This window comes from Microcebus murinus, chromosome 3, assembly GCF_040939455.1.
Source record: "Microcebus murinus isolate Inina chromosome 3, M.murinus_Inina_mat1.0, whole genome shotgun sequence".
Taxonomy (NCBI): domain Eukaryota; kingdom Metazoa; phylum Chordata; class Mammalia; order Primates; family Cheirogaleidae; genus Microcebus; species Microcebus murinus.
Genome location: NC_134106.1, coordinates 41657387 through 41681048, shown reverse-complemented (window position 1 = coordinate 41681048; position 23662 = coordinate 41657387). Strand labels below are relative to the sequence as shown.

At 36.8% G+C, this 23662-nt stretch overlaps 1 protein-coding gene across 32 annotated transcripts in view; it reads left to right on the top strand.

The window, feature by feature from the left end:
• Positions 1-23662, top strand: part of NRXN1 (neurexin 1) — a 1076423-nt gene that overhangs the window by 377387 nt on the left and 675374 nt on the right. For 22 of the 32 annotated variants that reach the window (XM_076000761.1, XM_076000760.1, XM_076000743.1 and 19 more), the window contains 3 exons: positions 19946-20247; positions 22313-22336; positions 23392-23553. In XM_076000761.1, coding sequence (XP_075856876.1) covers positions 19946-20247; positions 22313-22336; positions 23392-23553 — 488 coding nt within the window. The remainder of the gene's footprint in view (positions 1-19945; positions 20248-22312; positions 22337-23391; positions 23554-23662) is intronic. The other 10 variants (XM_076000756.1, XM_076000755.1, XM_076000754.1 and 7 more) reach the window with 1 other exon arrangement.

Here is a 23662-nt window from a genome sequence, read left to right as displayed (position 1 = left end):
ATGACTCATTATTGGATTATGAGAGCAATTTAGAATAATTTTTATTTCTATAAAAAATAGAAGAGTGCATTGTAAGTAGAAATTTATGTATTGTATATGAGTACTGGGTAACTGGAAAGAAATTTTTGAAAGCCCTTGAATTAGAAGATCTTTTTAACTTCTAAATTTTTGTGAATTGTTTGTAGGAAAGGCATATAGTATGGAAAATGGAGGTGAAGGAAACTTATTTCAAGTATGGGGTATAAAATATATCAAATATTCTTGCCATATAGTGTCATAGCAAATGATCTTTAAAAAGAAAAAAAAAAACTACCTTTTTTTTTTACATGGTATTTAGTTTATTCACAAGAAGTAGAAAAGAAAACTGAGAAGGATTTACAGCCTGTGAATGTGGAATATGTCCTGTCCTTGAGACCGGAGAACTTTTCACTGTAAGAAGTGAATGGATGTATTGTGAATTTTAGCTACTGATTCAAGAGGTGGTATTATTCGGTCTGGCCAGATTGTTCTCTATCCAGTGAAATTGCTTCCAGACCGAAAAGTGAAAATGTGCTCTGCTTTTTGATGGCTTCATTTATATTTTATCTATTATATTATGAATTTTGGGCTCAATGTTTGTTGGGAAGTGGGTTCTTTCTGTGAAGAGTAAGATAAGGGAAGGCCCATTACTTTACCAAAGAAAAAAGAAAAAAAAAAAAAAACAAAGCAGTGAGATTCAAGTTAAACTGGCCTTTGGAATTAACTAGGAACTAAAAGATAATAATATGGTATTAAGAGATTCATTCTGATATTAAAGTAGAACCTGTGGGTAGGGGTGCTGCAAACATGCTGTTGTAGCATATTTTCCAGGTAATTCTGATAATCATCCCTCTTTGGGATCAACTGATCTAGAGACCCAGCTTCTCATTCCAACTTTACCTGTGCACCAGACAAAATCTCATAAACTTTATGGGTCTCCCTCTTCCAACTCTGAAGTTTATAATGCTATGTGTCACTCAGATTTCTGATAAGATCTCACAGTTTAAATAAAGTTTGTCATAAAGTCCATTATTTACCTTGGATCCTAAGATCTAAGTTTGTATCATAGGTAAACTAAAAAGCAGATGGTAATAATTCCTACAGGGTAGGAAGGGTGTCCTTTTCATATTAGGTCACCATAGGAACTTGTTGACAATGTCAGGTATTAACGAATGATTCAGCAGCCCTCTCACAATGATTCCCCCACAAGTCCCTGTTTTATAATCTCACCCCTTCCTCCTATTCCTGCCACAGAAGACTCATCTGGGAGTTGACTTTTCATGCAAACTAAGCTAATCAAATATTTTGATTTGGGGAATTCAGAACTTGAAAGGAATTACCTCAAAACTGGGGTTCACTGGAGCTGAGTTCTATTAGTGGTACAACCCCTGAGGAGACCAGGAGCTGTGAGTTGAGGAGCTTGAGTTTACCCTGAGTTTCTTCTTTTTTCAAGACTTGGAGATTTAACAATTCCTTCAATTCTGTGAGATACCTCAAAGTCCTTCTGATACATTCTGTGTATTTGTACTTAAACTAGAGCTCTATTGGAGTTGGGAAGGGAATAAAGCTTTTAAGAATCCATCATATATGATGAACTAACTTCTCTCCTATGCATATCGAATGGTGCTGCTTTTGTACCATCCTTGAGAGAGATGAGAAAACAGTAGTCAAATCTGATAAGGGACCTGGGATAAGAGATGCTGAGATAGAGAATGATGAGATAGAGTTAGAGATAAGATGTTAATCTATGATGCTTTCAACACAGCTATGATAGAATGGGTGAGGTGAGGTTATTATGTATGACTCAGTATATAATTGATAATAATAATTTCCTATAATTATATCATTATATTACACATTTTTTATCTTAAGAGATGGGGTCTCTTTCTGTCACCCAGGCTGGAGTGCAGTGATGCAATCATAGCTCACTGTAACCTCGAACTCCTGGGCTCAAGCAATTCTCCCACCTGAGCATCCTGAGTGACTGGGAGTACAGGCACATACTACCAGATCCTCATTTTTAAAAATTCTAAGTGCAGCATGGCAGAATGACTATATCCAGTGTGCTACAGGAAACTCATACTCAGCTACATTTACTCAGTTACTACATATAACCTATCATAAAGTGAGGAATTGAACCTCAGGCTCCTAATTCAAAATTAAGGGTACTATCCATAGGAAAACACTAGTTATTGTCAATTGATCTTGCCATAATTTTATTGGAAAAGTATGCATAATCACAAATTAATTTATATAATTTTGTGATAAGAAATCTTAGCTTTCTCTTAAAATATTTTATTTTTCTAGGAATTGCAATTATATGAAGAAGTACCTTAAATTTGGGGAAAATGTAGTCATCAAACACAATCTTCTAACACTCCAGTAAACCTGTTGAAGGTGTTCTTTTTTGGGCTAAAGAAGAAAAATAACCAGAATAAAAAGTTTACAGCTAATAGGATGTGAATAGAACACCTTTACATATCTCTTTGTTTTTCTTCAATTTTAAGTCCTCACAAAATAAGAGAAGACTTATCTCTAGAAGCTGAAGGACGTAGGGGTTGCTATGGGATATTCCTTTTAAAAGCAGCAGCCATCAAAAATGTTTAAAGACATTTCAACTCTAGCATGTTGCCTGATTTTAACAGCAGGGAAGCAATAGAATTTGGCACAGAGTTGGGCTTCAATAAATGTTTATTGAATGAATTGATGAAATAATGGTTCAGTAAAACAAGAATGTTATAGAACCATAGAATTTTAGAATTGAAAGAAACACTAGAGATCACTTAGTCCATCTATGTCATTTTTCTAGGGAGGAAAATGAGGCCCAGTGAAGCTAAGTGGAGTGGCCAAGGGCAGAGAGCTGAAAAGTGGCCAAGTATAAACCAATGCTCACCTCTCCTAATTCTAAGCCCCATGCTTTTTACCTAGAGAATAAAAAATAGCAAAAATCTAATGAAATCATTTTCCAAGTCACCCAGGCACAAATTGTCTTTAAAAAGCTAAACCAGAAATATGTATCTTTTCCTTCCTGTTTTTAATTTACAGTACTTCCATCTCTTTCTTCCTTCATGAACTTTTAATTAACCCAAATGCTCCTAAAATTAGTGTGTTGAGCATAGTGATATTCTGGTTAATAAAAGATTTGGTGTAAAGCTGATTATTTTTTAAACTGCTGAGGGGTGGTTTAAAATATATTTGTTACTTTAATAATAATGATTGTAACATCTAACATTGACTAAATGTCCACCATATGCCAGGTAAGACTTTATGTGCACAACAGCATGTCGAGTGAAATTTTCCTCATAGAATTTATTAGAACCCCTATGAAACAAAAGAATTTAAGTAGCTTCTGTTATAAATAAAATCTCCCCAAACTGGCCAGTTGTCTTCCTCAGCATTTACTAGAAGACAGGAAAACTGACTTTTCAACTAACATGCTGTCCACTTCCACACTTCCCACCTTTCTGTCTACCTAAGCAGTGAGGGATGGACAAGTAGAGAAAAGAATCACTAGGTCTCTAAGAAGCAAGGGAATGGGTAGAGTTACATGAGTACATTTCTTCCCAATTCAACATAATTCTTTATTATACTTATCATATATTTATTTACACTCTCCTCTACTTAAGATACAGGGGATACCAACATAACTTTAGTTTTTTTCTTTCTTTTAAAAAAATTGCCATTCTTGTTTTAAACATAGTAGACTTTGAGTAGCAGTATAGATTTCCTCCATTGCGAGGTATTATTAACTTAAAAATATTCCGAGTTCATTTAACTATAATACGTGGAAATGTGGCAGCCCAGGCTTATTAGTTTTCATCGAGTCAGTTCACATCTAGAATATGTGATAGTTTGTTTTCAGTTGCAGCAGGGTATGAACAAAAATTATTTCTAGAGAGAACTATAAATGCGGTTGCATGAACCTTATTAAGTATATTCACTAATAATGATGACTTGTTAGACCTTATCAGGAGATGATATACACCCTCTAGATTTATCCAGAAAAGTGGTACCAAGTTTGCAAACCCACAGAGAATTTTATTTTAATGTTGCCTAAAGGTGACACATGTTGAGAATAAAAATTCAGAGATTACCTCCAATGATTTAAAGCCTGGACTCTCTGCTGGGGTGCATATTAAATAGATATTTGAAACATCTACACACTGATCACAGCTTTCCAATTCTTCCCCTCCCCTAGGCTTCTTATTTCCAGTCAAAAAATGCAAAATAATTTGTATCTGGGTGTTTATTCTTAAGAAAAGTGCTGTGATACCAATATTTTTTTTTTTGTCTTAGGTACTTAGATATGATAGACTCCAAAATATCCTTAAAATCCTTTTAATTAACCCAAATGCTCCTAAAATTAGTGTGTTGAGCATAGTGATATTCCAGTTAATAAAAGATTTGGTGTAAAGCTGATTATTTTTTAAACTGCTGAGGGTTGGTTTAAAATATATTTGTTACTTTAATAATAATGATTGTAACATCTAACATTGACTAAATGTCCACCATATGCCAGGTAAGACTTTATGTGCACAACATTCTTAAAAGGTATTCTAAAATGGAACAATGTAAAAATCTGTTATACAGCAGGACTCTCACACTTTAATGTGTGAGAATCACCTGGGATATCTTAGTGCAATACTGATTTTATATCAATAGGTTGGGGAAGGAGTCCTGAAATTCTAAATTTGTCACAATATCCAAGTGATGCTGGTGGTACTGTCCTTCAGTTTGCGTAGCAGGCGCTGAGATTGTTATTTTGTTAGAGCAATTCCACTTTAACCAACTCTTTTCCCTTCCTTGTGAACTTCTCCTCCCCTCTCCTTTTACCTTTCAAGATACCATCATTTGTATCTATTAAAAAATTGAATTCTAAGATTTGGAGCAAAAATATTTGGATGAGTTAAACTATAGATTTTTAGAGTTAGAGACCACCCCATTCTGATTTTAGGGAGAAAGAAGTATATTATAAATTGGCCATTCTATGGAGTTTGGTTAAATAGATAAATTGCTCAATATATACTGCCCTGACCAAGTTCATAATAAGGTGATTTCATACTCAAAATTATTTGCTCCATATCCATTTTATAAATGACAATTGTCTGTAAATTTTCTATGAATATAATTGTATTCCTATAATTTACTTCTTTAAATAATCACTAATTGGCACCCAGAGAACTTATAATTTCTTGCAGAGAATCTTTATGAAATATATATTCACCAAGTTATGTGTTTTTATTTTGATTGCATTAATGATTCCCTCTTGGTTAAAAACTGCTGGAGTCTAGTTGTTAGATTAATTTATTGGGACTTGAATCTGAAGCAGGCCCAGTAATTGCAATATTCCATACCTGGTGAATGCCAGGGTATTTGTCCAGTACTTTCCCTTTGTGTCACATGATGTGTGCAGAACCGACTGGTTATCAGTCCAGATAGGCATAGAGTTGGTTGTTTGGTTCTCAGCACCTGTGATCATTTAAACAAATGCAAATAAGTTACACAATAGGATTGGAAAATTATTGTGCTAGAGTTTTAGACCATGTACTATTTTCTTTTGGAAAAATAATGCTCAAGTTTAAGCTACATTTAGTTTTTTGATCATGAATTTGAGGCTCATTTCCTGGCAATATCTGGAAATGAGAAAGAGCCTGAGACTAGAATCAAGAGAGCAAGGATTATATTCTGATTTTCTCTCAGTTAGTTATGTGACCATAATTGTGTCTGTTGGGCCATCACACTGTTCATCTAGTAAATGAGTGCAGTGGACTAAATAATATCTAAATTTTCTTTGGCTTTCATATTTAATGACCTCAAGTATACCATCAAGAGGCTACCTCTTCTTTCAGGTTATTTAACAGGAACTTGGCAATTTATTTCCATATTAGTCTCCTTGAGGTTTTCCTAAGTGAAATAAAACCTTGAAGAATGAATATTTTATAAAGCTTGATTTCTTGTTGTAAAACAATAGAAGTTAGCCTCAGAATTTAAATATGTTGAATCATAGTTGGGGATATTAGAATGTTTTACAATATTGTGTCAAGTAGAAAATCTAAGGAAAGAGTGGACTACTCTTCCTTCAAAGTAATATTATTTTTCCTTATAGTAAGGAAATTTCTAATTTCTAAATTACATGGGGTTATGGCAAATAAAATAATACCAACTTTCTTAGGGACTGAGAATTTAACCTGACATTAATTTCAGTAGGCAGACTTTCCTTTTCTGTTTCTCTAAAGTAGTTTTCTCTTTCTAAAGAGTCGGAGAGAGAAAGGCTTATTGTTTAATTTAATAATGGAAACTTCTAGTGTGTACCTTTGTTTAGTCAAGGATGTTTTTGGCAAAATATTCTTGTGTATTTGACTTTTAGAGTAGAAAAAAAAAAAAGCAAGTCTCAAACTCAAATGTCTTTTGGTTCATTTCTTTTTCATGTATTGAATTCAGTTTCTGGCATGTGTTGAACACACTCTTAGAATCATATAATTATAGTAAAACCTTACAAACCTGTCTGATATGGGATTATATATGTGAAAAGCAAGATAATCAAGAATAATAATGTAGATTAGTTTGGGCATAGGAAAATGGCCTGGGGTTCTTTATATAAGTGGGGACAATGGGTATTCTCTCTGCCCACAGGCATCCTAATATTTAGGACATAGCAGAAATCCTTTGCAGATTGTTTATTTGGTGAAGAAGTTCAGGGAACTTCGAAAGTGTAGAAACATAGGGTCAAATTAATGAGATTATATCCTAAGCACAGGTCATGGGAAGGAGCATTGTCCTGAGAATAAATTTCTTTGTAAACTTGGGACATCACTTAACCTCTCTTTTCTATGGAGTAGATATCAGTGATTCTTGGTGTTGATAAGGATCCATTTCTTCAATCTACCATGCATGGATTGAATACTTTCTATTAATACAACTTCCAATTAAGTGTTTCAGCAATGTTTATATCTTTTCTGGGATGAGAAGTTTGTTTTTATGTAAATGAAATGATCCACTATGGATAACTCTCTGATAAAATCTGCACTGTTTTCTATTATATTTTCCCATAGTTTTATGCTTTGATTCTATTTACATCCCTGATCTCATACTGAATGGAATTGCTCTTCTAAAAGACATCCTTTCTGATATTGGAAGATGCAGTCATATATCAACCTAAGTCTTTCTTTGGAGAGTTTTTTTTTTTAATAATACTAGAGGTCTTTTATCACATTAGCAGATGTCCGAACACATTCTAGGTTCTCTAAATAGGTAAATGATAACAAGTGTAAGCTGATTGGCAGTAAGGCACAGTACCATACTATCCACCTTCTAAGTACTTTCATGAATGCAACCTATGCCTACATGAGCTTTTTTGAGTGTCTTCATCTTGTTGTTGATTCATATTCTAAGTCCTCTAAAGAGTTTACTTTATTTGTTTTACTTCCTGCTGATGGGAATTCATGTTTCTTTTTTTTTATTTTTATTTTGGCATATTATGGGGGTACAGATTTTAAGGTTTCAATAAATGCCCATTTCCCCTCCTCCCCCCAAAAGTCTGAGTCTCCATCATGACCATCCCCCAGATGGTGCACATCTCACTATTTATGTATGTATATACCCACCCCCCTCACCCCTCCCACCTGCCCAATACCCTATTACTGTAGTACCTATGTGTCCACTTAGGTGCTACTCAGTTAATACCAGTTTGCTGGAGAGTATATCTGGTGCTTGTTTTTCCATTCTTGGGATACTTCACTTAGTAGTATGGGTTCCAGCTCTAACCAGGAAAATATAAGATGTGCTATATCACCATTGTTTCTTAGAGCTGAATAGTACTCCATGGTATACATATACCACATTTTATTAATCCATTCTTGGATTGATGGGCACTTGGGCTGTTTCCACAGCCTTGCAATTATGAATTGTGCTGCTATAAACATTCGAGTGCAGGTGTCTTTTTTGTAGAGTGTCATTGGATCATTTGGGTAGATGCCCAGCAATGGGATTGCTGGATCAAATGGTAGATTCACTTGTATCGCTTTAAGGTATCTCCATATTGCTTTCCACAGAGGTTGAACTAGTATGCAGTCCCACCAGCACTGTAGGATGTTCCTCTCTCTCCGCAACCACGCCAGCATTTATTGTTTGGAGATTTTGTGATAAAGGCAATACTCACTGGGGTTAAGTGATATCTCATTGTGGTTTTGATTTGCATTTCCCTGATGATTAGAGATGTTGAGCATTTTTTCATATGTTTGTTGGCCATTCTTCTGTCTTCTTTAGAAAAGGTTCTGTTCAAGTACTTTGCCCACTTTTTAATGGGGTTATTTGATTTTTTCTTCCTGATTTTCGTGAGTTCTAAGTATATTCTAGTTATCAGTCCCTTATCGGATGCATAGGATGCAAAAATTTTCTCCCATTCTGTAGGTTGTCTGTTTACTTTCATGACTATTTCTTTGGTTGTGCAGAAGCTTTGTAGTTTGATCATGTCTCATTTATTTATTTTTGTTGCTGCTGTGATTGCCTTTGGGGACTTCTTCATAAACTCTTTGCTCAGGCCGATGTCTAGGAGAGTGTTTCCAACTTTTTCCTCTAGAGTTCTAATAGTTTCATACCTTAGGTTTCAGTCTGTTATCCAGCATGAGTTGGTTTTAGTGAGAGGTGAAAGGTGTGGGTCCTGTTTTAGCCTTCTACAGGTGGCTATCCAGTTTTCCCAGCACCATTTATTGAAAAGGGATTCTTTTCCCCAGCGTATGTTTTTGTCTGCTTTGTCAAAGATTAGATGGCTATATGAGGATGGTTTTATATCAGGATTCTCACATCTGTTCCACTGGTCAATATTCCTATTTTTGTGCCAATACCATATTGACCTAATTACTACAGCTTTGTAGTGTAGTTTGATATCTGGCATATTAATTCCTCCCATTTTGTTTTTGTTGCCTAGAATTGCTCTTGATATTCGGGGTCTTCTTTGGTTCCATACGAAGCGTAAAATTATTTTTTCTATATCTGTGAAGAATGCTGATGGGATTTTAATAGGTATTGCATTGAATCTGTAGATCAGTTTGGGTAGTATAGACATTTTGATGATATTGAGTCTGCCAATCCACGAGCATGGTATGGATTTCCATCTGTTTACATCCTCTGCTATTTCCTTCCTCAGTGTTTCATAGTTCTCCCTGTAGAGGTCTTTTACCTCCTTGGTTAAGTATATTCCTAGGTACTTTAATTTCTTTGTTGCTATTGTGAAGGGAATTGAGTCTTTGATTTGGTTCTCAATTAGATTGTTGTTGGCGTATATGAATGCCTATGATTTCTATGTATTGATTTTGTATCCTGAGACTTTACTAAATTCATTGATCAGTTCCAGGAGTTTCTTGGTTGAATCTTTGGGGTTTTCTAGATACAATATCATATCATCAGCAAACAGTGAAAGTTTGATCTCTTCTGCCCCTATTTGGATACCTTTGATTCCATTTTCCTGTCTGATTGCTGTAGCCAAGACTTCCAGCACTATGTTGAACAGAAGTGGAGATAGTGGGCAGCCTTGTCTGGTTCCAGTTCTAAGTGGGAATGATTTCAATTTTTCCCCATTCAGTATGATGTTGGCTATGGGTCTGTCATATATGGCTTGTATCATTTTTAGGTATGTCCCTTCTATGTCTATTTTCTTAAGTGTTTGTATCATGAAAGAGTGTTGAATTTTGTCAAAAGCTTTTTCTGCATCTATTGAAAGAATCATGTGGTCTTTGTTTTTGCTTCTGTTTATGTGGTGAATTGCATTTATAGATTTACGTATGTTGAACCATTCCTGCATCCCTGGGATGAAGCCCACTTGGTCGTGGTGGATTATTTTTTTGATAAGTGTCTGGATTCGGTTAGCTAAGATTTTGTTGAAAATTTTTGCATCTATGTTCATTAGGGATATTGGTCTGTAGTTTTCTTTTTTTGTTGCATCCTTTCCTGGTTTTGGTATCAGAGTAATATTTGCTTCATAAAAGGTGTCGGGGAGGTTTCCGTTCTTCTCGATGTTGTGGAATAGTTTGTGCAAGATAGGTACTAGTTCTTCTTTGTAAGTGTGGTAAAATTCAGGTGTGAAGCCATCTGGACCGGGACTTTTCTTTTTAGGGAGATTTTTAATTGCTGTTTCTATTTCAGCTGTTGAGATTGGTCTGTTCAGGGAATCTATTTCTTCCTGGTTGAGCCTAGGGAGGCTGTATGTTTCTAGAAATTTGTCCATTTCCTCCACATTTTCCAGTTTGTGTGCATAAAGATTTTTGTAGTATTCATAAATTGTATCTTGTATCTCTTTGGGATCAGTTGTGATATCTCCTTTTTTATTCCTGATGGAGCTTATTAGAGATTTCTCTTTTCTGCTTTTCGTTAGCTTAGCCAATGGTGTGTCAATTTTGTTTATTTTTTGAAAGAACCAACTTTTTGTTTTATTAATCTCCTGAATAGCTTCCCTGTTTTCAATTTCGTTTAGTTCTGATTTGATCTTGTTGATTTCACTTCTTCTGCTGGGTTTGGGGTTGGTCTGTTCTTCTTTTTTCAGCTCTTTGAGTCGTTTCATTAGATTGTCTATTTGTGATCTTCTTGTCTTTTGGTTATAGGCATTTATGAAGATAAACTTTCCTCTCAGAACTGCTTTAGCTGTGTCCCAGAGGAGTTGATAACTTGTCTCTCCATTGTTGTTTTCTTCATAGAATTTTTTTATTTCCGTCTTAATTTCTTCATTTAGGAAGTAATCATTTAGTAGGAGGTTGTTTAATTTCCACATTTTGGGGTAGAAATGTGAGTTTCTGTTAGGGTTGATTTCTAGTTTTATTCCACTGTGATCTGAGAAGGTACATAGTATGATTTCTATTTTTTTTAAATTCCTTGAGATTTTCTTTGTGTCCTAGGATATGGTCAATCTTAGAGAATGTCCCGTGAGCTGATGAGAAGAACGTATATTCAGTGGATTTTGGGTAGAATGTTCTGTAAATGTCAGTCAGACCCAATTGTTCTAGAGTTTTGTTTAAGTCCATTATTTCTTTATTAATTTTCTGTTTGGAAGATCTGTCTCGTGCCGTCAGTGGGGTGTTGAAATCTCCGGCGATTATGGAGTTGCTATTAATTCATTTGCTTAGCTCCAGTAAGGTTTGCTTTATGAATCTGGGTGCACCTAAGTTGGGTGCATATATATTTAAAATTGTTATCTCTTCTTGTTGGACTGTGCCCTTCACCATTATATAATGACCCTCTTTGTCTTTCACTACTTTTGTTGATTTAAAAACTAAATCATCTGAAATTAGAACTGCCACACCAGCCTTCTTTTGGCTTCTATTTGCTTGGAATATTGATCTCCACCCTTTTATTTTTAGTCTATATGCATCCTTGCAGGTTAGATGTGTTTCCTGAAGACAGCATATACTTGGCCTGTATTTTCTTATCCATTCAGCCAGCCTATGTCTCTTGAGTGGAGAGTTTAAGCCATTCACATTTATTGAGAGAACTGACAGGTAAGGTAGATTACTGATCATTCTGTTGGGTTGGATGTTGTTGCTATGATTTCTGTCTTGAGCCATTGTAATATCTGGCCTTTAATATCTTTGGGTTTTGGTTGTTTTTATATTCGTGGGTTGTTATTATGATGTTCCGTGCGTAACGCTGTTTTAAGTACTTCTTGTAGGGCTGGTCTTGTCTTGGTGAATTCTCTGAGCCTTTGCTTGTCTGAGAATGTTTTTATTTCTCCTTCATATATGAAGCTTAGTTTTGCAGGGAATGATATTCTAGGCTGGGCATTGTTTTGTTTCAAAAGAGTGAGAATGGGGCCCCAGTCTCTCCTTGCTTGTAAAGTCTCATTAGAGAAGTCTGATGTTATTCGAATTGGCTTTCCCTTGTATGTTACTTGCTTCTTTTGTCTTACAGCTCTTAGAAGGGCCTCTTTAGTTGATACTTTGGTCAGTCTGATGACTACAAGTCGTGACCTCTTCCTGTTTGCATTGAATCTCCCAGGGGTCCTCTGGGCTTCTTGAACTTGTATATCAAGATTTTGAGCAAGGCCTGGGAAATTTTCCTCTATTATATCTTCAAACAGCTTGTCCAACCCTTGAGTATTCTCTTCTTCCCCTTCTGGTAACCCTATGACCCTCACATTAGGTTTCTTCACATAATCCTACAGCTCTTGTAGGCTTTGCTCTTTTCTCTTGTTTCTCTGCTCTATTTCTGTGACTGATTTATTTCATTGGAGGGTGTTATCTTCAAGCTCTGAGATTCTTTCTTCTGTTTGATCTACCCTGTTCTTGAGACTTTCCACTGTATTTTGTATTTCCTTAAATTGATTCTTCATTTCCAGGAGTTTGGTTACACTTTTCTTCATTGTGTCTATTTCTTTTCCCATATCCTGGAGGCTTTTTGTGGTTTCTTTGTGTTGGTTATTGAGTTGTTGTTGCAGCTGGGTGAGTGTTCTTATGATCCACATACGAAATTCCTCTTCTGTCATATTGGTTGCCTGATTTTGGTTGGTGTCCGTTTCTAGGGGGCTGGTGCTCCTCTTTGGGGGTGTGTTTTCCGTTTGGTTCTTCATATTTCCTGAGTTCTTTCACTGATTTCTTCCCATGTCAATCAGTTGTTGTTTCTTTCCTTAAGTTATTGTTTGGGTATTCACACACCTTGTTTAGTTTCTGAGGCGTTAGGTGGTGTCTGTGGGTGAAATTGGACCACTCCCTGTATATTGAGTCAGTGGGTGCCGTGGAAAGGCTGTGCAAGGTGCCGTCCCTGTCAGTAGGTGGCGTTTGCCTGGAGGAACAGGCCATGCTTTTGATTTTGTGTCCTGTTATCAGCTCTTGTTCTGGGCGGAGCTGCGTTGTGTAAGCCTGCCCTCAGGCAGTTAGCAGGGGTCAAAGTTCTGTCCTCTGCTTCCAGGGAAAGCTGTCAGGGCGAGGCTGGAATGGTCCCGCTCAGCCAGAAAGTCTGGGTGTGGGGGTGGGGCTGTCTGAACCCGCAGTCTGGAGCGGGCCTGGCTTCTTTCCACCCTCCCCAACTCCGCAGCTACTCCTGGGCCTCTGCCAGCAGGCCAGACCACAAGCCACCAGGCCTCCCCGGACTGTGATGCCGGCGGGGAGGTTCCCTGCACAGGAATGCCACCTGGGTTGGGCGCACGGCCTCCTCCTGGGAGGAGGGTTGCCCTCTAGGACACCAATCTGCCCCTGGAGGCACACACACCTCAGTAGGCTGTTCACGTATAACCCTTCTGTGCCCCGGGCAATGCTAGCCCTCGGTGCATGGGATCTGGTCTGCAGGGCCAACCTCTGGATCCCAGAGTTCAAACTGTATCCCTACCAGGGAGAGGATTTCCGGTCCCAATTCACCCACAGGGAGCCCAAGCTGGGTCTATGTCTCTCAGCCTCTGAGTCGGCACCGTTCTCCTGGGAACAGGGTGCCAGCAGCACCTGGAAGGGTGGGTGGGTAGGGAGCTCACAGTCTGAGTTCCCCTGAGTCAGTTGTAGGGTCCCAAAAGGGAAGGTCCCGTTCCCTGGAGGTGCCTCTGGCTGGTGGCTGTATTGTCTCTCTGGGCAGCTGTGGATAGGGTCGGTGGAGGGGAGGAGGAGGCAATATGGCGCCTGCCGAGCGGCTCGGGTCTGTGCACACGGAGGTGCCCGGAGGAAGTTGGGAATCTGGTGCCACGTCTGCTACAGGCTCACTGCTGGTTGGTGGCGGCGGTCTCCGGGCTGGCGTCCGCAGGTCTCTCCACCCGCTGGGGAGCCCACCAGCAGTCCCAAATGCAGGGGAGGGGAAACAGCAAATCCACCTACCCTTGCCGCTGTTCTCCGGGCTGCTCCGGTGGTCTCAGCCTCCAGTTCTCCTCTGCAGCCTCCTCCCGTGGAGTCTCCCGGGGTCTCAGGTACCCCTCCTTCCGGCCCTCGTCCGCTGTATGGTCATCTTCTTGCTTCTTTCCTCTAATTTCTGCTAGAATCTGTCTTTTCTTTTCTGCAGAGACACTCTGTCTGGCGGTGTTATTCGTCCGCCATCTTGCTCCACCCCCCGGAATTCATGTTTCTTATATGCTATTACTTGTTCATTAGAGTGATTTTGAATCTTAGGATAGAACTCAGGGTTATTCTCATCAAATATGACTTTGATAAAGTGAGCTCATCCAGTCAGCATATCAAGAATTTACAGAATTCTAATTCTTCCATTGAACTTTCTTTCAGAAAATTAGATAAGCGAGAACTCTGTATTTTTATCTAAGTTACAAAGGAGTAAAAATTGAATAGGACTGAAATCTAATGGCACCCTCTTAGATCTCTTCCTCCAACTGCATGACAACATATAACAAATTAATATAGAGAATTAGATAAATGCTCTAAATTTTTAAAGTTTATTTAACATTTTCCCCCAATTCAATCATAATATTTCTGATTGCTAATAGAGAGTGTTTCTTAATCTTGACACCAATCCATTAATGATCACATTTAGGCTACAGCCCTTCAAACAATTATAAGTATATCCATGTAATCTATATATTTTAAAAATCTCATGAGATTGCTTTGAAGAGCAATTAAGAGGTATTAAGAGGTATTAATATACATTGAAAGTTTTTAAATGTCATAATTTAATTATTACTATTGTTATAGTTGGTTTTTACTACTATAGTAGCATTAATGGGAATAGTGTCTTGCTCATATCATCTTATCAATCAGGAGGAAAATACTTCATCAGATTAATTTATTTTGTGTTCAGTCATCCAGATTATTTAAACTTGTTATTGAAAGTCAGTATTCATACTTAGAAGTGCATATCATAAGTGTACAAGTAACTGGGTTTTTTGCACATTTAGCACACCTATAACCAGTGCTCAAATAAAGAACAGAACATTACTAATACCCGAATACTTCTCTTCACTAGTATTCCTTTTCCATCTCTACCAAGGGTAGCCAATATCTTGATTAACAATGACTAGTTTTGCTTGTTTTTATAAGTTTTATATAAATGCACTCAGAAGTATGTTCTGTTTTGTGTCTGGCACTTTTTAACTCACCATTATTACTGTGGGATTTATCCATATTTCTACATGTAGTTGTAGATCATATATTGGCATTACTATTTAATATTCCACTGTATGACTCTCCATCTACTATTGGTTGGTATTTCAGTAGTGTTCAGCTTGAGCTTATTATGCAGAGTGCCATAATAAACATTCTGGTATGTTATCCTGATGATCAATATGTGCATTTTTTGTTGGATGTATACTTATGCATGGAATTGCTAGGTCATAGGGTAAGCATATGTTCACCTTTAAAAGATAATGCCAAACAATTTCACAAAGTAATTCCCACCAACAAGCTATGAGAGTTCTAGTTGCTCCACATCCTCATTGATATTTCGTACCTTTTTGTTCTTTTTCACTTTGTTCATTCTAGTGGAATGTGGTGCTATTTCATTTTGGTTTTAGTTTGCACTTCTCTGAAGACTAAGTTGAACATCTTTTCATATGAATATCTTTTTATTGTGGAGTGTCTTTTCAAGCATTTTGTCTATTTTTTTTGTAGGTTTATTGAGGTTTGTTATTGATTTGTTATAAATTCTTTACGTAGCATTGCTGTGGGTCTAATTTCTTTTTCAGTTTTATTGTTTTAGCACATATTGAAAGTACACAAGTTATTTGGGAATTGTATTCTAAAATAGACATAGACCTATTCTTTAAGTGTTCAACAGAAATACATACATAATTTCATTGTGCTGCTTGGTATTTGCATATAGTATACCACAAACTTTAATTACAAAGACTATAAGGTAGCAAAGAATTAGAAGAAATATAATCTTCTTCAAATATATTGTAAAAAACAGTGATTTTTATATTTTCATCTAATATACATGTTCTTTATGAAAAAGAGCATAGGAAAAAAGTTTTCCCTGCTTAGGTTTATGTCTCATTTATGGCATTTTGAGGTAATTGCATATTCCACAGAGTGAATTTTTCCAAAACTATATGGTTATTTTTAAGGCAAATTTGAATTACTTAAATTTGGAATTAAATAAAAGGAGTGATATATTTTCATTTTTAAGTAATTATCATAGTGTTAAAAGACATCAACACCCATATGACTTCAAAGCTTATGGTCTAGTAAATTGCAAACTCTGTTTACTATTTTTTCCCCTTGGCTCTGCCACAGTATCTGGCAAACAAATCCTTTGTTAAGATTCATTCTGAACTATGCACTTGGAATGATATGAGGCTGCTCTCATAAAATGCTACAGCCTTTTAACTAGATAAAACCTCTTCAAGCTCCCAAACCTTGTTATTTAGTTATTTAAGTGGAATCTTTCTGAATATATTACATGCTTCTCTGCCCTTTTAAACTGAGTCGACTAAATAGTCTTTTCTTACTAAGACACATCTTTATAAACAGTTTTTTCTCTCTCTGTCCTTTTTTTTTTTTTTTTTTTTTTGCTTTTAGAATGCTATACATCATTGCTTTCTGAAACACAGGTGTCATGGAGTATTAGAGAGAAATTGGATAATTGGATGGGTAGTCAGGAGGCTGAATTCTAGTCCTGCACATTTTATGAACTTGACGGTCATTTAAACTCTGTGGGCTTCACTTTCTTATGATATAAACTAAAGGGTTGATCTAGAGGAGTGTCTTTAAGGCTCTCTTTGGCTCAGAAACCTATTCTGAATATTCAATGGGACTGGAAAATATTGTCAATGTCATTTTCAGATGAATGGATCTCAACATATATTAATATAAAGTATGTGTATGTATGTGAACCAGAATCCACTTGACTACTCTATCATCAAATGATCAGAACAATGAGCAATGAAAATGTGTTGAAATGAATTGAGAAATATTATTTTTTATTGATTATGCTAACTATTTGCTAAGGATTGACACGCCAAATTCTTTATAATACATTAAATTCTCATGGGATTGCATATTGCCAAACGGAGTTTATTGTATAATAGTTGGTCAGTTTTCATCCTATCAGCACTCTCATTAGCAGTAGATAAGAAGGACTATCAACAGCTTTGCCAGCATTTGGAATATTTTTCATTTTTTGTCAATTTCATAGCTACAAAAATGTATTTGAAGATAGATACTTACCTTTTCCTGAATATTAATGGGATTGAGCATCTTTTCACTTATTTATAGGCCATATATATCTATTTTTCTATGAACTTATTTTACATTTTCTTTTGATTTAACTTCTTACTCTCCTTATGGTATTATTGATGAACGTATGTTCTTAATTTTAATGTGAGTGAATTTGTCAACATTTTATTAGTGCTTTTTATATCTGCTTTATAAATCCTTCCATACTTCTGTGCCATGATTTCTTGTTTTATAAAATTTTTTACAGATTCATCTCTCAAAATTAAATCCTTAATCATGTACAATTGATTTTTTTACATTTTTATGATGTAGATTCAATTTCATTTTTTAAATATAGATAACCAATTGTACCAACATCATTTAATGACTAATCTATCTTTTGCTTACTTATCTGCAATGCCTGACTTAATATAAGTTGTTTTCATATATGCTTAAGAGTATTTTTAATTTTGATTATATTTATCTCCTCCTTTTATCTATCTTAAGACATTCTCTTAATTACCGTAATTTTCTAATAAATGTCCATCTTAACACAATCAAAGTTGTTTCATATGCTTTCTCTGGCATATCTTGGTTATTTTGGGCTCACTCTTTTTCCTATAGAATGTGTACAATCAGCTTTTCACATTCATTTAAAAAATTCATTGAGATTTTTATTATAATTTTATTGAATCTATAGAACTATGTATATATTTGTTAAAACACTGATTGTCCCTAATAAGTAGAACACTGCAATCTGTCTAAAATATCTTATTAAGCCAAATAATTTTTGTAGATCATTTTAGTATTTCAATTTATATAATACAATCATATTTGCCACTATGACATTATTTTCTTCACTTATAATCTTTACAATGTTCATAGATTTTTCTTGTCTTCCTACATTAGCTACAGTTTCAAGTACAAAATTGAATAGAAATGTTGATAATGGGAATTCTTGTACTCTTTCTTATCTTAGAGAGCATATTCTAGATTTCACAATTCAATATGGCATATGTTGTTTGTTTTAGCTCATTTATCATATTCATCACATAAAGCAGCCAATGCAAAAGGCATCTACCATTTCTCACCAACTTAACAACTTTACCAGATGCTTGCACTGACATCTCATTTTATCCTCATACCCATTCTGAAAGATTGGTATCACTGACCACTTTTAGAAAATGAGATTTAAAGAGGTGTATAATTGCCTCATGACAGCTAGTGGCTAAGCTATGATATAAACTCATATTTTGGTCCATGTTTTTTCCTCCCAGAACAACAGTAATTTTTAGTTTTGTTGCTGCCCAGTATTGAACCACTTACCATATTACACTGATAAGGAAAGCAGACACATGGGCTGTAATTAGGTCAGCTTTGTTCATTTCACTATCTCTAAAAGCTAATCCTGGGCTTATGCCTTGGGAAGTGCTCAGCCAATATGTTGCATGTTTGGGAGGGACCCACTAGTATGGACTGGTTTGCCCTTTCTCTGTCTCTTATTCACAATGTGGTCTATTTGGGTAACTGCTGGTCTTTGCTGATAATTTACTTGGAGTCAGTGACTGTTATTCCAGGACTCAATCCCTAGGTGTTCACTGCCTTACTAAGTGCCTTGTCTTGACTACCTATAGCCACTTATGAGATTTTCTGCATCCAGGGAGTCAGGTCATCTGGCAGTGTTGAGTTGAAACTTTGATTTGAGTTCTGATTCCAGGACATGAATTATTTGACAATCAAATGGAAATAGTCCGGAATTAAAAACCTATTACAGGGGAAGACTGTAAAGCCTGTTGGTATATGAACTCTCCAGTGAGTATAGTAATGATACTATATTACCAGTGGAACAGATTAAGTTTCTCCAGTACTACTTATATTAATAATTCTATGTTTGTAATTTGTCAGAAGCTGTCTCATTTTCCTTGGCATAGTTTCACCATTGCCTAGGAAGTCAAGGGAGCTTTTGGATTACATTCTTCCTTTGGTTAGACTCAGTTCATCAGTGGGAGAAGACTGCTTTTTCCAAATAGCCACATTTCTCTTAGATCAGTCTAGCATCTTGTGGGATCCACATTGTTACTCCTAAATATGGCAAAGACTGAGATATATAGAAAATATTGAGACTTCATTTACATGCTATTCCCATGATGATGTGCTGGAATTCTTACCAGTCTCATAAAAGCCAGCCCTACCATCTGCTTCATGAGAATAGGGAATGAATCAATGATCCAGCAGGCTCGATTAGTCTTTCCGTCACTACTCCCTCCAACCAGGGGGAAAAAATGCACATGCCCTAGAGGAGTCCTGTTTACTCCCAGACCAGATTCTGTGTTTTTTTTCTTTGTTTTCCCCTCACCAGATAATTTGTTATGGTCTCTCAGTGATGAAAATATTTGGCTCTTCATTCAGAAAGATCTTTGAATATAAATGTCTTACTGAAAATTAAAATAATCCCTCAGTTGGATGGGAAGAATGTTGCAAACATGTTGGAATCCATTGTTGCCAGCAGAGTGGAACCATCCGATATGCAATTTATGATACCTGATTCCTGCCCTGGAGACATCACAGAGCTACTTTCTCTGATCAGAGCTCTTGCAGCGATACTTAAAAATTAATTGAATTTTCAAGACTGTCAGCTTTAGCTACTGTATTTGATGGTCCAATAGCTGCGGAGGTTTATTAAAAATATACTGCCACCTACAGTATTGTTTGACTCTTTGACAGTGTTCTTGTCATGAATGTAAATTAGGCAAAGAGTTCATTTGGGGGCTGATTAGTTATTGTTTCTGTTAAGATCTGTTGATTTTGCATAATGTATGTTTTTTTTTTTTTACTTATGTGTGTATCTATCTGTTTTCCTCTAGGAAAAGAAGAATATATTGCAACTTTCAAGGGATCTGAATACTTCTGCTACGACTTGTCTCAAAACCCTATTCAAAGCAGCAGTGATGAAATAACTCTATCCTTTAAAACCCTTCAGAGGAATGGACTGATGCTTCACACTGGGAAATCAGCCGATTATGTCAATCTTGCCCTGAAAAATGGAGCTGTCTCTCTGGTCATTAATTTGGGATCAGGGGCCTTTGAAGCACTAGTGGAGCCCGTGAATGGAAAGTTTAATGATAATGCCTGGCATGATGTGAAAGTCACCAGGAATCTGCGTCAGGTAACAGCGCAGTGGATAAGAGAGTAACTGGCTTTGTTTCTCGCTACAGCTGTGTGTGTGGTCCTTGAAAACCCTAACAACATGATACAGGGCTCCTCAGAGTCGCTTGCAAATTAGCTTTTTCTTCTGAGATGAATCTTCCTGCCATACTTGAGCAGGGGCATATCTAGAAAGTTCTGGGGACCCAAAGGCTATTTTGATACAGCGACATATGACACTTTCCCAGAGGGCTGCAAGGGTATCCCTGCGACCTGCCCTTCCTGTGATGTGTGTTGATTTTGTTGTGTTTTTGGTTTTTTGTTTGTTTGATTTTAAATTATAGTTTTCATGGTGATCATCTGGAAGCATGCACATTGGGGTCATTAAATCACAGTTCCTTTTTTGCAGTCAAAAACACAGTGTTTGTGATTTGGGATTGTATCAATCCCTAATTCCTCCCTCACCTCCCACCCCAAAATGGGGACAAGAAAAGTCCCTGAGGGGGAAATATGACTTTGGAGGCTTATATATCTCCTGAAGAGTCTGTTCATGAAGATATTTTTATGTTAGCACAGTTACTTTAAGTTAAATCCCAAATGACTGTGGAAAGTCCAGTTCATCCTCTAGGTGCCCATTTCTATTTGAATGTCTTTTTAAAAAATTCTGGAAAGAGGCTACACACTAGGAAAATATTGATTACTTACTAAATCTATGGGTCCACATATACTGTATACTTTTATCTGAGACATATTATTACAGTATATATATAGATGAAAGTGAATAGATTGTCCTTATATATTGACTATTATATATTTTGGTTATTATTTGAAATTTTGCAATACAATGTATCATTTTGTTAATTGTTGACAGTGACTAATTTTTTTTTTGCCATACCTGTTGATCTCAAACTAATATCCTTAACATATTTGTTGTTTCTCTGAACAGTTGCAGAATGACCGGATTGTCTCTGATTTTCCTTTACTAAAACAGCCCTCTCTTTCAGAGCTGTTAACGGTCTAACCTTTTCTTTCCTGCTTCTGAAAGGCTTAAGTTTTCTGGGCTAGAGAAGCAAAAAGGAGTGTTAGGAGTGGAGATTTAGTCTAAGGCAGACAAGTAAAACTCAAAGATTCTTGAGAACCCCAAATACCTTCCAGACGCCTCATTGACATGAGAGGGGGCCCTGTGTGCTTCACTATGGCCTTGGGAGAGGGTCACTCACCATCAGGATAGCTGTAAATCATGGATTTTCTATAAGTCTGTCTCTTTGGTTTGCTTTTTTTATTTTTTTCTCTCAGATGCTCACCGAGAGGCCAGAGACTCATTTGAGAGAAGCACAGAAGGAAGGGTGGGGGCTTGAGGAGCCCACTTTCTAGATTTGCCTTTGCTCAGGTTACAAAGCAAACTGCGAATTGATAGCACGAAGGAAACTGTAGTTGTACAGCCGGGGTGCATGTGTAGCAGGACAGATTAAACACAAATCCATTCTACTCATTCTATGTGTCAGGATCTTTGCTTTGTTTCATTGCAGTAAACTGTGACCCTAAAGTCCATCAATATGACCGAAGGAAGTTTTGAAGTTGAGGAGGAGTCCTTGTATGCTGTAAAATTGAGTAGTAGGGCAATGCCAACTGATTCCTACTAATTTGCTGGGGCTGGGGTGGGCTGGGTGGAGGAGGGATCAACTATGGGCATAGGGCGGCAGTGGTCAGCTTATGAGTTTTAGGCCTTTGAATCCCATTTAGACTTTTAAAATGTCTCTCAGATGTGCTCAGGAAGACAAAGGGAACATTGCCATGTGTCTGTTTCTGTCTAGTAGCGAGTTATGAACAATAATGGCAGGAAAAATATTACCTTTGTGGGAGGCCTACTTGTTAGTCTGCTTTTTTCTTGTAAAATTTTTTTGCCCTTTTTCTATGTTACTAACATGCTTAATAACTAACATGTCATTCATGGAATGTTTCATTCTACTAACCGTTACCTGAATCAAAAAATGTACTAACATGGTAGAGACCATCATATTTTTTAAGTAACGATCGTTATTCTGTTCACAGTTTTTAATTTCCTTTCTCCCCCCTTCTCCACAAAGCACTCAGGCATTGGACACGCTATGGTAAACAAACTACATTGTTCGGTAGATATCATTCTAATTGTTTCTTATTTTGGGTTTGCCGTGTGTTTTCTTTCTTTCTTTTAACTGTAGACATCATTAACAAAAGAGGAACTGCGGTTGGTACTCTTCTGCTTACTTTGACCTCCTTCTTTTCATCTGTTGTTGACCTTCTTATTTTTTACCTGTTCCTGTCAACTTCTGTTTTCCAACTCACCTGTAGGGGCATCGTTAACGTTTCGAACGTTTGCATCCAGCTGTGGTTAACACGGGATAAGACAAAATGGTGGCTGGCCGGAGTGACCGCAGGCTCAGCCAGTCTCTAACCATTCATGATGCATGGCATGGAAACTTGATTTGGGAATGTTGGAGATGCCACACCCACTCATCTTTACGTCATCACAAGCAGTTTTTTTTGTTTGTTTGTTTGTTTTTTGTTTTTCTCTTTGGTTCTCCCTGTTTTCTTTCCTTTCCTTTCTGAACTGTTCTATACCTCCTGCATGTGCACATCCGCGTGTGCCGCTTCTACTGGTTGTTTTGCCTTTTCTCCTCCTTTGGCATGGACTTAAGCACTTGCATGCTGAACAATTGCTGCTCAATAGTGCAAATAGTGATGTTGCTGGAAAAAGCTTGCGCCTTTTATGTTAACAAGGTGCACGTTGTGATTAGTTAATAACAGACAACTAAACTTTACTAATATGTACACCAGCAAAACTAACCTAGGAAGCATTTTACTAACACCATTTTTGTGTCTGCTAAGTAACTTTTGAGTTGCAGTAGGGATGATGCTGACACTAGTTCAATAATCAGTTAACTCTCTAACTAGTTTAGATCTCTTAGGGCTAGTGGAATAGAATCTAAGAATAAACCTCAAACAGACATGAAAATGGGTTCCGCCATAGGTCTAAAAATAAAAACCAAACAAACAGAAAAAAAAAAAAAAAGCAAAAAGCAAAACAAAAAAATAAAACAAAACAAAACACAAAACAGGCATATCCCAGGATTACAGTACCTAGGTCTGAGTATAGCGTGTCCTTTCCCTGTGCTTTGTTATCTAGGTGACAATATCAGTGGATGGGATTCTTACCACAACGGGCTACACACAAGAAGATTATACCATGCTGGGGTCTGATGACTTTTTCTATGTTGGAGGCAGTCCCAGCACAGCCGACCTTCCAGGGTCACCAGTCAGTAACAACTTTATGGGCTGTCTCAAAGAGGTAAATATCACTGTCACCAGAATCATTCCTAATTCATGATCTCATCATTTCAGATCCAGACTGAAAGCACTTTTGCTGAAGACCTGACGTTTCCAGAGTCAAATGGCAC